Source organism: Hibiscus syriacus, unplaced genomic scaffold (genome assembly GCF_006381635.1).
Source record: "Hibiscus syriacus cultivar Baekdansim isolate YM2019G1 unplaced genomic scaffold, ASM638163v2 tig00110783_pilon, whole genome shotgun sequence".
NCBI classification, from domain to species: domain Eukaryota; kingdom Viridiplantae; phylum Streptophyta; class Magnoliopsida; order Malvales; family Malvaceae; genus Hibiscus; species Hibiscus syriacus.
In genome coordinates this window covers 492,556-505,570 of record NW_024062861.1, presented here as the reverse complement: position 1 = coordinate 505,570, position 13,015 = coordinate 492,556, and the positions used below count along the sequence as shown (strand labels likewise).

Sequence of the window (13,015 nt, the reverse complement as noted above, 5' to 3'; positions counted from 1 at the left end):
GAAGTTCGATAGTTTCATGAATAGTAGTGGTTTTACCAGATGCCAAGCAGATCATTGTTGCTACAACAAGAGGTTCAACAACAGCTTCATTATTTTATTATTGTATGTTGATGACATGCTCGTTGCAGGCTCATACATGCAAGAGATTATACACTTGAAGCAAAAATTGTCGAAGCAGTTTGCTATGAAGGATCTGGGCGCTGCAAAGCAGATTATTGGGATGAGGATCAAGAGAGACACAAAGTCGGGGACTTGGATGTTATCACAGGCTGAGTACATCAACAAAGTACTCTCTAGGTTCAATATGCAAGATGCTAAACCAGTAAGTACACCTTTAGGTGTTTATTTTAGACTCTCTAAAGAACAGTCACCAAAGACGGAGGAAGAACGTGCACACATGGTGAAGGTGCCGTATGCCTCAGCAATTGGAAGTCTGATGTATGGCTTGGTTTGTACCAGACCAGATATTGCTCAAGCAGTGGGAACTGTTAGCAGGTACATGAATAATCCGGGCAAAGTACACTGGGAAGTAGTCAAATGGATCCTCAAATATCTGCGAGGTACCACAAACAAAGCACTTTATTTCAAAGGTGGAGATACGATACTGACAGGTTATGTCGATGCTGACTTAGCCAGAAATGTCAACATCAGAAGAAGCACTACAGGGTATGTCTATACTCTAGGAGGAACTGCAGTGAGTTGAGTTTCTTAACTACAGAAAATAGTTGTTCTCTCCACAATTGAAGCAGAATATGTCGCTGTTATAGAAGCCAGCAATGAGATGGTTTGGCTCCAAAGTTTCTTGGAATAGTTAGGCAAGAAACAAGAAAATAATGTCTTGTATTGCGACAGTCAAAGTGCTATACATCTAGCAAAAAATCCGTCTTTTCATTCTAGGACGAAGCACATACAATTGAGATATCATTTTATTCGGTCTCTTCTAGAAGATGGGGTTTTAAAACTTGAAAAGACTTATGTTCCTTTTTAGGCTTTCAACGGACTACATACTTAGGTAAGTACCTTGCTTGCCTCTTTTCCATAGTAGAGTGACTAAGAGTACATTCCATTTTATTATCGAGAAAGTCTGAAACAAGCTGAATAGTTGGATGGCGACCAAGTTGCCCTAGCAGGACGTGTGACTTTCGCTATGGCAACCTTACTCACCATCCTCAATTATTTTATGCAAACTATGGTAATACCCAAAGGTATTTATGACCAAATTGAGTAAATTTCTCCTTGTTTCATTTGGGGGACGAGATCCTCCCCGAACATAGCTCTCGTCAATTAGAAAACTTAGTGTCAACCCACGGCACATGGTGGGCTGGGCATTAGATAACTTCACTCTCAGAATGAGGCCTTTTTTGTCAAGATGGGCCATAATTTGCTTATGCTTCTGGAGGCTTTATGGGTTAAAGTTCTTCTGTCTAAGTATTAAATAAGATAGTTGGTGCCCACTAGTATTGAAGTCGATAATTGTTCATTCGTCTGAAGATCTCTCTCTCGGGTTTGGAACTTCATCCGGGATAAAGTTTGTTGGTCTATCAACAATGGGAGAAGGGTCATATTCTGTACCGAATCTTGGATACCTGAAACAAAACCCATTATCGAGTTGGCTTCCCAAATCGGATCACTGATTCTCATGTTGTATTTCGTGACTATATAACTAATGCAGGTGACTAGGACCTCAACCGACTAAGGCATTGTCTGGATGAGGATATTGTCCAAAAGATTATGGTGATGCCTACACCTTGTGATGTTGTAGGAGACAACCATCGTTCATGGCGTTGGGCTCATGCATGTATTTGCACGGTTAAGTCAGTCTTTTTCAAAAACCAACAAGATGGGTGGGATACGCGTAGCAACCTATGGAAGCTTGCTTGGGAGTTTGATGGCCCCTAACGGATTAAACATTTCATTTGGTTGGTCCTCCGTAATCGAATAATAACCAATATCGAACAAGCTAGGCGAGGTTTAACTATGAAAATGTTATGCCCGGTTTGTGGGAACGAAGAAGAAAACATAATCCACGTGTTACATGACTGCCCCAGAGTGCATATGATCTGGTTGCAGCTAATTTCGAATCAAGCTAAGACTGACTTCTTCTCCAAACCGTTGATCGATTGGCTTCAGGTAAATATTTCTAAGAACGTAGGTATTACTCAAGTAGAATATCATTAGAGGCACCTCTTCGGAATCCTTATTTGGAGGCTTTGGAAACAGAGGAATTCCTTTGTGTTCAATGGGCAAGTTTGATGGTCGATAGCAATCATTCAATCAGCATGGAGCTGGGCCTAGGAAATTCGGAACAACCAACATGGTCTCCATTATAACCAAGGTTTATCTACAAGGCTCCTCCATTGGTCTCACCCTAAAGCTGGAATGGTGAAGCTCAACACTGATGGAGCTATCAAACCTGACATGATGACAACTTCAAGTGGAGGCGTTCTTCGGGCAATAATGAAAATTGGATAATTGGTTATCATCAAAATATTGGAAGCTTCTCGTTACTCCATGCTGAGCTCTAGGCACTATTCAATGGCCTTGAAATCGCTTGGGATCGGGGAGCTAATCAGATTGACTTGGAGATGGAAAATAACGAGGCAATGAGGCTTTTGAATAATCTCACACAAGGACACGACTTAGCTCTCATTCTAAGGATTCCTCAGCTTCTTCAACTCCATTGGAAGATTAAGTTCGTGCATATTCGCTGTGGTATTAATGGTGTAACCGACACCATAGCTCGTTTGGGTTAAATGAAAGGCCGAGATTTTTATCCTTCCACCTCCGATGGAGTTGAACCCCTTCTCACAAGGGACATGGCTGGTTTGAAAAGATTATTCTTGCATTGCTTTTGTCGTGCTTCCCTTTTGTAACCAAAAATAATAATCCCAAAACCACTTTAACCCAAAAATATAATTAAGTTTGGTAAACAATTTTTTTTTTACAAATTTAAGAAAAACGCCCTCTAATCATTCGAATCAATTTTTTTAACAATTCTTACTTAGGGGAGGGGATGAACTTTTTCTCTAATAGGTATTGAACCCACAACCTAGAGGAGAGAAGAGATATCAACTGAGATCTTTTAACCACATGCTTTAAAGATTGTTGACCAAAATTATATTGTAATACAAATATTAACCAAATCAAGTCCTAATTTAGAGTCTAAACTATACTTCAATCTGACATAAAAAATTACAAAATATTCCATTAGTTTCTTTTTATCATTTTCATAATTATTTATTTATTTATTTTGTTAAATGTAATGTAACGTTTGTTGCAATGACGAGCTATATGATCGGTGTACTATTCACATGAATTTTATTTCATAAACTTTCTTTTCTTACTCTCTTTTATCTATTCCACTATTCATACGCAAAGATATATAGGAGGATGATTGAATGGTCGTCTCTCTAAAAATTTTAAATTTATTATATATTTTATATATTTTTAAGTATTTTTTATTAATAATATGTTTTCATTTTCTAAAATTTTATGCGTACTTGTTCATACGTTTTAAAAGTAGAAACGTCTCAATTTTCTCTTTTGTAACTCTCTCGAGGCATACAAACATATCACAAATTGGTCAATGATTGAACCATATACGTTAAATTGGAAAATTAAAAAGATTGATCAGAATCGATAAAATAAAAAAATCAATTAAAAATATATTTTTTTTAACAAAATTATGTTTTAGATTTATTTTCATCTTAATTACTAAATATATATCCTAAAATTATGACTTTTTTTAATTATATATTTGGAATCATTATTATTGATACACGTGATTACTCAGCCGCTACTATAATTGAGATTCAAATCTGGAAAAATTGTAAATAATTGATCTGCTTTGATCTGGAAATATTCAATATTTTCTGTAACTAAATTTATTATATATGATTAGTAAGTATACTTGCCAAACAATTTGTTGAAGTCACTGAAGAAAAACAAGATAAAACCGTCAAGAATGTATTATTCGGTGAATATTTAATTTAGTTGGTCATTTTCATTGATTTTCATTATTCAATTATAGTTTCGGTGATAAAAAAATTGTTATTATTCTTTAAGATTCCGGGTTAGAGTATCATAAATATCAGAGATGAGCGTTCAATATCAAATAATTGAGAGTTATATTTAAATATATATTGTCTTGTACTTATCTCATATTCATAATAAAAAACTTAATTAAACCCAATTTTTTATCACTTATCAAAAGTATTTTCTAGGTCACAACCACCTCTAGAGTTATAAGCAATGTTAAATATATAATTGTTTATAACATGTATATTAAAAAATATATCAGGCATTTTTATATCGTGAATGTAAGCCTATTAAACATGATGCCATTACCATACTATCATATGATCGATAATTATACAAATTATTTTTACTGAATTAATTGATACTTACGAATTTTGTATCTAAATATAATTAAGAAATATCATAAAATTATTTGTATCAATATACATATTTAATCATTTTCAGATAAATTTTAAGCGTCACTTTATATATTAACTTATTATACGATGTGCAATGATTTATGACATAAAAATGTCTGATATATTTTTAATTTACATGTTATCAAAAGTGTCTTATACATTTTCTAGGTCACAACCACTTTTAGAGTTATAAACAATGTTAAATCATTTTTGTTTTTGTATGTTACGTGTATATATTATATATGATATATATTTTTAAAATTATTTTTATTTTTATTTTTGATAATTTATAATTTTATAATTTGTGATATTTTTTTAGTTTTTTAATTTAATAGTTTTTAGTTTTTTTTTTCTTTTTAGTAATTTAATTTCTATTTCAATTTTTTATATTTATTTTTTGAATATTTAAATATTAAATATTTAAAAAATTAATAAGTCATTGAATTTAAAAAATATTGGACTATTACATTAGCATCATGAATCGTCATGTCAGTATTGTAAACTGCCACTCTAATCTCGTAACAATCAATATTTATTTCCTATGGTTAAAAAATTAAATTGTTTATTTTTTCAGCTACATTGAACGTAAAAACAAATTGAAGATGTAGAGGACTCCGAATATCATTGAATCTTTTTAATTTGAATAACTGAAAATTGATCGATCAAATTAAAAATAAAAATAAAAATAAAATTAAAATTAAAAAATCATATTAATAGATTAAATTGATGCTGACTAAAATAAATCAATCAATTCTTTTATTTATTTTCTCCTAATATTAGTTGCTCTAATTTTGAAAATTTAAAATTTTATAACAAAAATAATAAAAAATATAAAATTAAATGCTATTATTAATATATTACATATGCTTTATATCTAATTTATCTTTGATTTTATATTATATTATTTTTATTTTTAAATAATATAAGATAATTATAAAATAATATTATTCAAAACTTTTTTTAAATTATTTATAATGCACATACACTCTTTAATATAATAGTTCGAATTTAAAATTTTAAAAAATAATAATATTTTTTTAGTATGGAAAAGATTTGAGGAATTCTCTTTAATTTTATTTTAAATAACTGAAATTTAGTCATAAATTGACAAAATGACGTCAGCATTACATAATTAATATGAATTGAAAAAGGAACATTACAGTTGCTTCCCTTGGTAAAAGACTAAAAGCACTGACCAACTTTGACTAGGCATAGTCATGATTCATGGCGGCTTATTGCTTTTGCGAAAATGCAAATAAATTTATTAATCATATTTAAAATATTCTAATATTTTATATAAAATATTCTAATATTTTATATAAAATATTATTTAGTAACTGTTGGAAGATGAGTGGGCTATTTAGGAGTGAAGATGAAGGAAATGGAAGGTTTTTTTTTATTTGCTTTTTCGAAAATTGAATTCAAGCAAACTGCAAAATTTTGCTTATTAAATCGTTTTATATTTTACCATTGTGTTGGAGGAGGAGGTGATGGAAATTTCAGTTGCTGAACATCAACGCAGTGAAGCATCTTCTTCATCATATCCTTCACATAATTCTCAGGTTTTTCTTTTTTCTTTATTGTTTCCAATAAATGCAAACTGCTATTTTTTTTTTCTTCCACAAATTCATTTCCCAGGCAATATTTTATACATATCTTTGGCCATTTGATCTAGTTTCAGTGAAGCTCGACTGGGTTTAGCTTACAACTTGCTTTGTTTCCTTGTTGATCTTGGCTTTTATTATTATTTTTGTTATTTCTACAATATTACAGAATATATTAGATGAACCAAAGGTTTGATCTATTTAATCCTTGTCAGTGTGCGCCATTCTCAGATTATGCTTAATTCTGTGGAGTTTTTATTTGAAGATCGATGCTATTCCCCCCCCCCCCACTTTCTACCTGTTTACTGCTGGTGTTTGTGAGGGGTGAAATAACAATTTTATGAGGGGGTTTTGTGTGGGTATTTGGAGGATGACTTGTTGCATGAGGCTGTATTAGAATATCTATTTCATTATATTTAGAATACCTACAATCTATAGAATTTCCTAAAATATGACTTAAATTTTGCTTGGAAACCTTGTCATTGCCATGTGATTTATCCATGCAGTAGTTAATATGAATTTCTTTGTGTCACCGGAAGCAGTGTTTATTTTTATCATTTATCAGTGTTGTGCCTGCAAGGGTATTCGTTGAAAGAATTAATTTATAGGAAAATTGTCCAACCCACATACCAACTGTAAAAATTGTAGTTTATTGTATGACTTTTGGATTCAAAGAATTGGTCTATATTTATTTTATTTATACCCGAATATTGATTTTTATATCAATAACATAGCCATTAATTTAAATAGTGAGGTGATGTTAGGCTGCAATTGTGAAGTTTCGGCTCTCTCTGTCATCGGCATTCTCCAATTGATTGTAATAGCATTTGTTACGCCCACAACCACAGTAAATATGACAACCAAAAGTGCATCCGGGACCACAATTTAAATCCCTGAATATTGATTATTCTATAATTTTCATAGTCATGGATTTAAATAGCACCAGCAACGTGATGTTAGGGCTGCCATTTTTTTTTCTCTCTCCGGCATCGATATTCACCAATTTGCTGTGATACATTTATTACTTCAGCAACTGTGATAAATGTGAGAACAAAAAATGTATCCGAAACTGCAACTTAAATCCTTGATCGTAACATGTGCTAATCTTCTTCTTAGAAATACTTTATTTTGGGGCAATAGGTTTGTGTAGTTTCATATGACATATGCTTTGCTGTTGAAGTGGTGTTTGTAGCTTTTGATTTCATTTATTATCTTTACAACTCATTGTTGCTTGGTACAGTTTGATAGTTATGGAAAGTTGTGATGGATTGTAGGTATGCATTGAAATGGACAAAAGCATAGAAGCCTCAATTCATCAGACTAGACGCCCAAATCTCTCCTCTTTGCAGATACCTTTGAGGTCTTTGGAAAGTTCTTTCTACGATTTTACATCTGTAGATATTCCTTCTGACCCAAGTCCTAGCTCGACGAAAGCAGGATTGCCTCCTAGACCCCATTCAGCTAAAATCAGATCCTCTGTTAGAAATCTTCTTCCACAAGGGAGCTTTAGGGTAAACAATTTTTGCCAAAAAGGTGAGAAGATGGTTCTTATAGTTCCAGAGACAGCTCCTTCTGATTGTTCTTTGGAGAAGCCTTCTACTTCAAGATCATTTTCTCTCAACAAAGTTTTGTTCCCTTCAACAAAGGTAGCACATTCTTTACCGGTTACACCAATTGCGTATTCAGGTCCAAAGCCTATACCAGAAAGACATATAGATGCTCAGTCTACTGTTACTGTAAGTGCATTTTGTCTCATTTTCAATTTAGTTCCAGTGTTTATTGATGCTTTATGGCCATATTAAGGTGCAACTAGGAATTCACTGCATAAATATGTATGCCCCTAAATATTTGTTTATGCCATTTAAAAAAGATTTTTTTGCCTACAGAACTCAGTAGTTCAGCAGCAAATGAGTATGGCGCGCTCATTGTCAGTACCAGTTAATGTTAAACCTAGAAGTTTAAGACGAGCAGACTCTGGACGAGGTTTGGTCCGTGTAATTTCAGCAACCCCACGTCCTGCTGCACTCGAGGGTGCATTGCCAAATGACGCCCCATCAACAGAAATAAGTAAGTGCTAATTTTTCTAATTTTAATCAACACCTTCAGTTTGTAGACTAATTTTACGTGATTTTCAAATATTTAACTCTACAAAATACTCAATACTATCCCCTTGTATGCAATCTATTTTAGTTACAATTGGATTTGTTCTCCTTTTATGTCAAATATAATGTTCTAGAATGGACTTTAAATGAGTGTGTTCCTATGGTGGGAGCTATTGCCTGTTTGCATTGAGACCTCCTGATAAATTTTTTGCCTTCTTCATGCCTGTATCTTTAGTTGGTCTTGCTAATTCTTGTCTGGTTTCACCTAAGTAAATTCTAGAGATGCTTTGGTTGCTTCATTCAAGCAAATTATGAAATCAGGTTCTGTATACCATATGGTAAAATGTTTTAAGGATAGATTGAACTATTTCTTTGGAGCTTTATTTCATTCTGGTCTTTGACACAGCTTAATATAATCCTGTTATGGCCATGTTTGAGGTGCTTTGTTATCTGACCAATGTCATCTGATTGCAAATGTTTGTGGTGCTTTCTTCAATGATTGTATCATCAGTCTTTACTCCTTAACTTTTTGTGCTTTAATAAGGCAATGTGAGTATGGCCATCTGAGGCCCGGTCTACTAATATTTTATCCTATCTGCTTATCACTTTTACCATACTGTTGACATGTTCTCAGCTAGTGAAGATGCAGGTGAAGACATTCCTGAAGAAGAAGCGGTATGCAGGATTTGCTTGGTTGAGCTGGGTGAAGGAGGCGAGACTCTGAAGATGGAGTGTAGCTGTAAAGGAGAGCTTGCACTTGCTCACAAAGACTGTGCAGTGAAGTGGTTTAGCATCAAGGGAAACAAGACATGTGATGTGTGTAAGCAAGATGTTCAGAATCTCCCTGTAACTTTATTAAAAATGAATGATCCAAGGTTTGTTATCAGACGACCTCCAACTGTGCCACAGCAGTCTCAAGTTGCTGGTTACAGGCAAGTTTTCATTTCCAAAGTTTTTGATAACTTTGTTTCATAAGTGCTTGTTGCAGGTGTGAAATACAAATCCTCCAACTGTTATTTTCATTGGAAACTTTCATGATTTCTATATGGATTTATATTTTGTTTAGATAGCAAAGGTATTTTGGTAATTTTGTGTTTAGTGTAATCAGGGCGTTTACCTAGTAACTTATTATGCACTTCATAGATTGGTTTGTTATCTTTAGTCAATTTGCCATACCATCTGTGTGAGTAAAAGAGGAGAAAGATAACAAACCTATCTGGGTATGTCTGTAGTAGTTTTTTTGCTGTTTAATGGCAGATTGGAGTTAGGGGGTCCTGAAGAAGGCAAAATTAAGGAGAGCCTTCAAGGTATTTTAAACATTTTTCTATAAGGTTTATGATACTTCTGTAAAAATACGTGACTTTTATGATGCCCATGTTAAAGTGAGAATGGGAGGACATAGAATAACGAGATTCAAACTCCTAAATATCAAATTTAAAATTGCATTTTTATTTTTTTATATGAACCAAAATCTGGTACTGAATATTTGCATAATGACATAATAAGGTCGTTTAACCAGTTCTATTTTAAAATGGCTGTTTTCTCCTTGTAATTACAATGTGTATGCTACATATTTCATTTAGTTATGCAAGCAACCAAACTGAAGAAGATCAGTTTTGGTTCAATATGAGTAGTCTACATCTGTAATATCTATGTTCCTATTTTTTGCATACATAAATTGATTTCGGAGTTAATAACAGCAGTGTTCCACTTGTTGTCCGATCAATAGGCTCTGGCAGGATATACCAGTTCTTGTCATGGTCAGCATACTGGCTTACTTCTGTTTCCTGGAACAACTTCTGGTAATATTCAGTTATATATGTTGTGCTGTGCCACTTGTTTCCCTGCTATATTTTCTTTTATTTTGTAATAGCATCCATCAGATGGCATTCTTATCACTATTTTATGATGACATCTACTTATGTTATAAAACATGTGCCGCAACTAAGACAATCTTTCTTGCTTTTCAAAAGAATCAAATAACTTCTGATTCCCTGCACTGCCAACTAAATTCAATCCTTTCACACTGGTTTATCATTATTTATGAATAAAAAATACTAATTTAAATCTAAAACTGATTTGGAAAGCAATGATAAATACACCCTAATCTTGTCTTGCTTTCAAAAGAATCAAATCAGCTGAATACTTCTGATTCCCTGCACTGCCAACTAAATTCAATGCTTTCTCACTTATATATTGGTAGCGTTTCTTTATGCAAATGAGCCCAGGATCCTGCAAGAAAATTCCTTACTAAAACCTGGATGAAAATATCACTATATCTTTCTTTGTAAGTTTGATCCTTGGACTGATAATATTTATATAACTGTTAAAAGATCTGCTTAAGATGGTAGAACTTTTTAATCATGATGCTGTTATTGCCCAACATAAATTTAAGCTCGGTGTGTCTACCTAGATCTTTATTGTCGCATTTCCTTTCCAGCAAGACAGTTTGGTTCTTTGCTTCCAAAGGTCTGTTCCGTTTCAAACATTTAGCTAAGTAGCTGACTGCTAGGTCCATAGTTGTTTTTCATCCTAAAATAAACTCTAAAACATCTAAAGAACTTTCAATCAAATAAAATATTTCTGGCCGCATAATGATGTTTCTTGTATATCTGCATATTTTGGGCATTTTCTTCTATTTTAAACTTAGTTCTTAACAATTTTCTTTTACTGTGCAAGTTGATTTATGGTTTTTAATTTTTTCAACATATGTAGGTGTCTGATTTGGGTGCACTTGCTCTAGCCATCTCATTACCCTTCTCCTGTGCTTTAGGTCTTCTTTCCTCGTCGATTGCTGCCACAATGGGTGAGTATGCCATTTCTTGATTGAAAAAAATGTACGAGACATTTACAGTGAGAAAAATGTAAAACTTTATAGTGGTGTGGTGCTTCCTTGGTATTTCTGTTGCTCCTGGTTGGCAGAGGCAAAATGCAAGGGGGAAGCCCCTCCCTCTTAATACAGCTTCTGGCTTCGCCCCTGCTTGTTGTGTTATACCTAGTTCGTGTTAAACTGGTGTATCGGATGTGTAGTCCAACTGAATGTTCCTCGTTAGCAATTCACCTGTTTGGTTCAGTACCCAGATATTAACATGTTGCCATTGGTCGAATTTGGATATTGATTGAAAATGGATTTCAGATGTCATTTAAGATTCTTCTGCCTTTGCCATGCCATTTACTGACATTAGTTTTAATTTTTTTTTAAAATTTTGTCACCCTGATAAGATCTCCAGGGTCAGTGTTGTCAAGGCAAGCACCTAGGGCATGCGTGCGTCTTGCTCATTTGCATAAAACAACAAAAGTGACTCATACCTTTAAGTTTTTAAATTTAGAGATTTTGGCGCTTGCATATTTTTTAGTATTTAAATTCCATAGACAACTAAAGTTGCATGAAATCTTCTAGGAAGGAAATATTTTCTTCTTTGTTGAGGTTTATTCGTTATTTCTTTTATTAAACTAGGAATTTTACTTGAACATCATTCTGCATAGCAATTTGACTATAGTACTCTGTTGTGACAGTTTTGAAATATCTACTTTACCCATTACAAATAAAAAAAAACGAAACACAGCTTATGTTTTGATTTCAAATATGTCAATTACAGAAACCAAACTAAAACAGAGAACTAGTTAGCCTAATTACTTTTTATGTAGACAATCGAGTCTCATGGAACTCGAACTTTGTTCCAATTCTTGTTTCCCTTGTGCTTCCTGTAGCTGCCGCCATTTTTTTCATTGCCTAAAGTTGCTAAATTTCAGTATCTGATGATGGCAGTGAGCAGGAGTTACATATGGGCATATGCTTCCTTCCAGTTTGCAATGGTCATCCTGTTTGCCCATATCTTTTATACATTAGTAAGTTTAAAACCGATTTCTTCAGTGATTGTCTGCTGTATTACTATTTCTTTTGTTTCAACTATCAGCGACATCAATTTGTTCTGAGGGCGGAATCGGAGTTAAGCTCCTAATGTACTTCCCTTGATTTTTTTAGCTTGTTGTGAACCCAATTCTCTCGGTCCTCCTTTCGTCATTCACTGGGTTTGGTATTGCAATTAGTACAAATTCTCTTCTCGTGGAATATCTTAGATGGCGATTAAGACGACGAACACAACCCCGCCAACAGCAGATTGATGCAACCTTGCAGCAGTGACCATTGCTTGTTAGATTCAGTGGCAGTGAGAATCCACATATGTAAGTCATTGTCTTCATCTTCAGTTTGCCTATCCTGCATGTCATTTTGGCATTTATGTGTCTATATGTATACACATGTATATGTATGGTATATGTATGGTGAGAGGTTTGAATCCCAGTTCGAGTTTAGTTAATTGAGCCTGAAATTTAGGCAGGCGTGAAGACATGAGAAGCTTTTTGGTCTCGAAACTTGCTTCAAATTTTCGTAATTACAGCATTTTGTTCGAAATATTCTCAAGTTACATATATTGTTGTATGATCCAAAATGTTTTTTTTAGAGAAGCTGTCAACCTTTATTTTATGGAGTCGATGTTTGTTTTATTTTAAACTTTTGGTATCCTTCTTCCTAAAGGAAATCATTGAGACTGCTTAGAATTAATTTCTTTTATTTTGATTGTTGATTTGTTGCTTCCGACATACCCAGTCCATCCCTCACAATCTCACCATGGGATGTTACATTCGAAGCTTGACAGATCGAAGCATCCACATTGTATTTTAGCCATCCCCCTCTGGATCTACCCAAGTCATTGACAAAACCGTAGTGTGATGTGCCGGCTTATGGTAGTGCTGAAATGCTACTGTGGAATCGGCCCAATCCTTAGAAAACTTGGTTGCAAAATCAACCCTAAGATGGGTAGCCGTATCTTGTCCTTGCTAAACAAATAGGGTTCCTATGGAACCAGATTCT

The 13,015-nt window shown here is 33.7% G+C and overlaps 1 protein-coding gene across 1 annotated transcript; it reads left to right on the top strand.

The window, feature by feature from the left end:
* Positions 1–5,721: 5,721 nt before the first annotated feature.
* On the top strand, positions 5,722–12,554 carry LOC120140199. The gene is made up of 9 exons (XM_039155214.1): positions 5,722–5,814; positions 5,918–5,998; positions 7,315–7,776; positions 7,927–8,107; positions 8,777–9,074; positions 9,872–9,944; positions 10,858–10,948; positions 11,912–11,991; positions 12,128–12,554. The coding sequence occupies exons 1-9, from the start codon at positions 5,809–5,811 to the stop codon at positions 12,284–12,286; spliced, it is 1,431 nt and encodes a 476-aa protein (XP_039011145.1). The 5' UTR covers positions 5,722–5,808; the 3' UTR covers positions 12,287–12,554.
* The last annotated feature ends 461 nt before the right edge of the window (positions 12,555–13,015 follow it).

Bases quoted from the DNA above. Each gene is read 5' to 3' on its own strand.
- LOC120140199 (XM_039155214.1), top strand. The intron at 9,945-10,857 runs GTAATATTCAGT...CAACATATGTAG, and splicing joins GTTTCCTGGAACAACTTCTG to GTGTCTGATTTGGGTGCACT. The intron at 10,949-11,911 runs GTGAGTATGCCA...TGATGATGGCAG, and splicing joins GTCGATTGCTGCCACAATGG to TGAGCAGGAGTTACATATGG.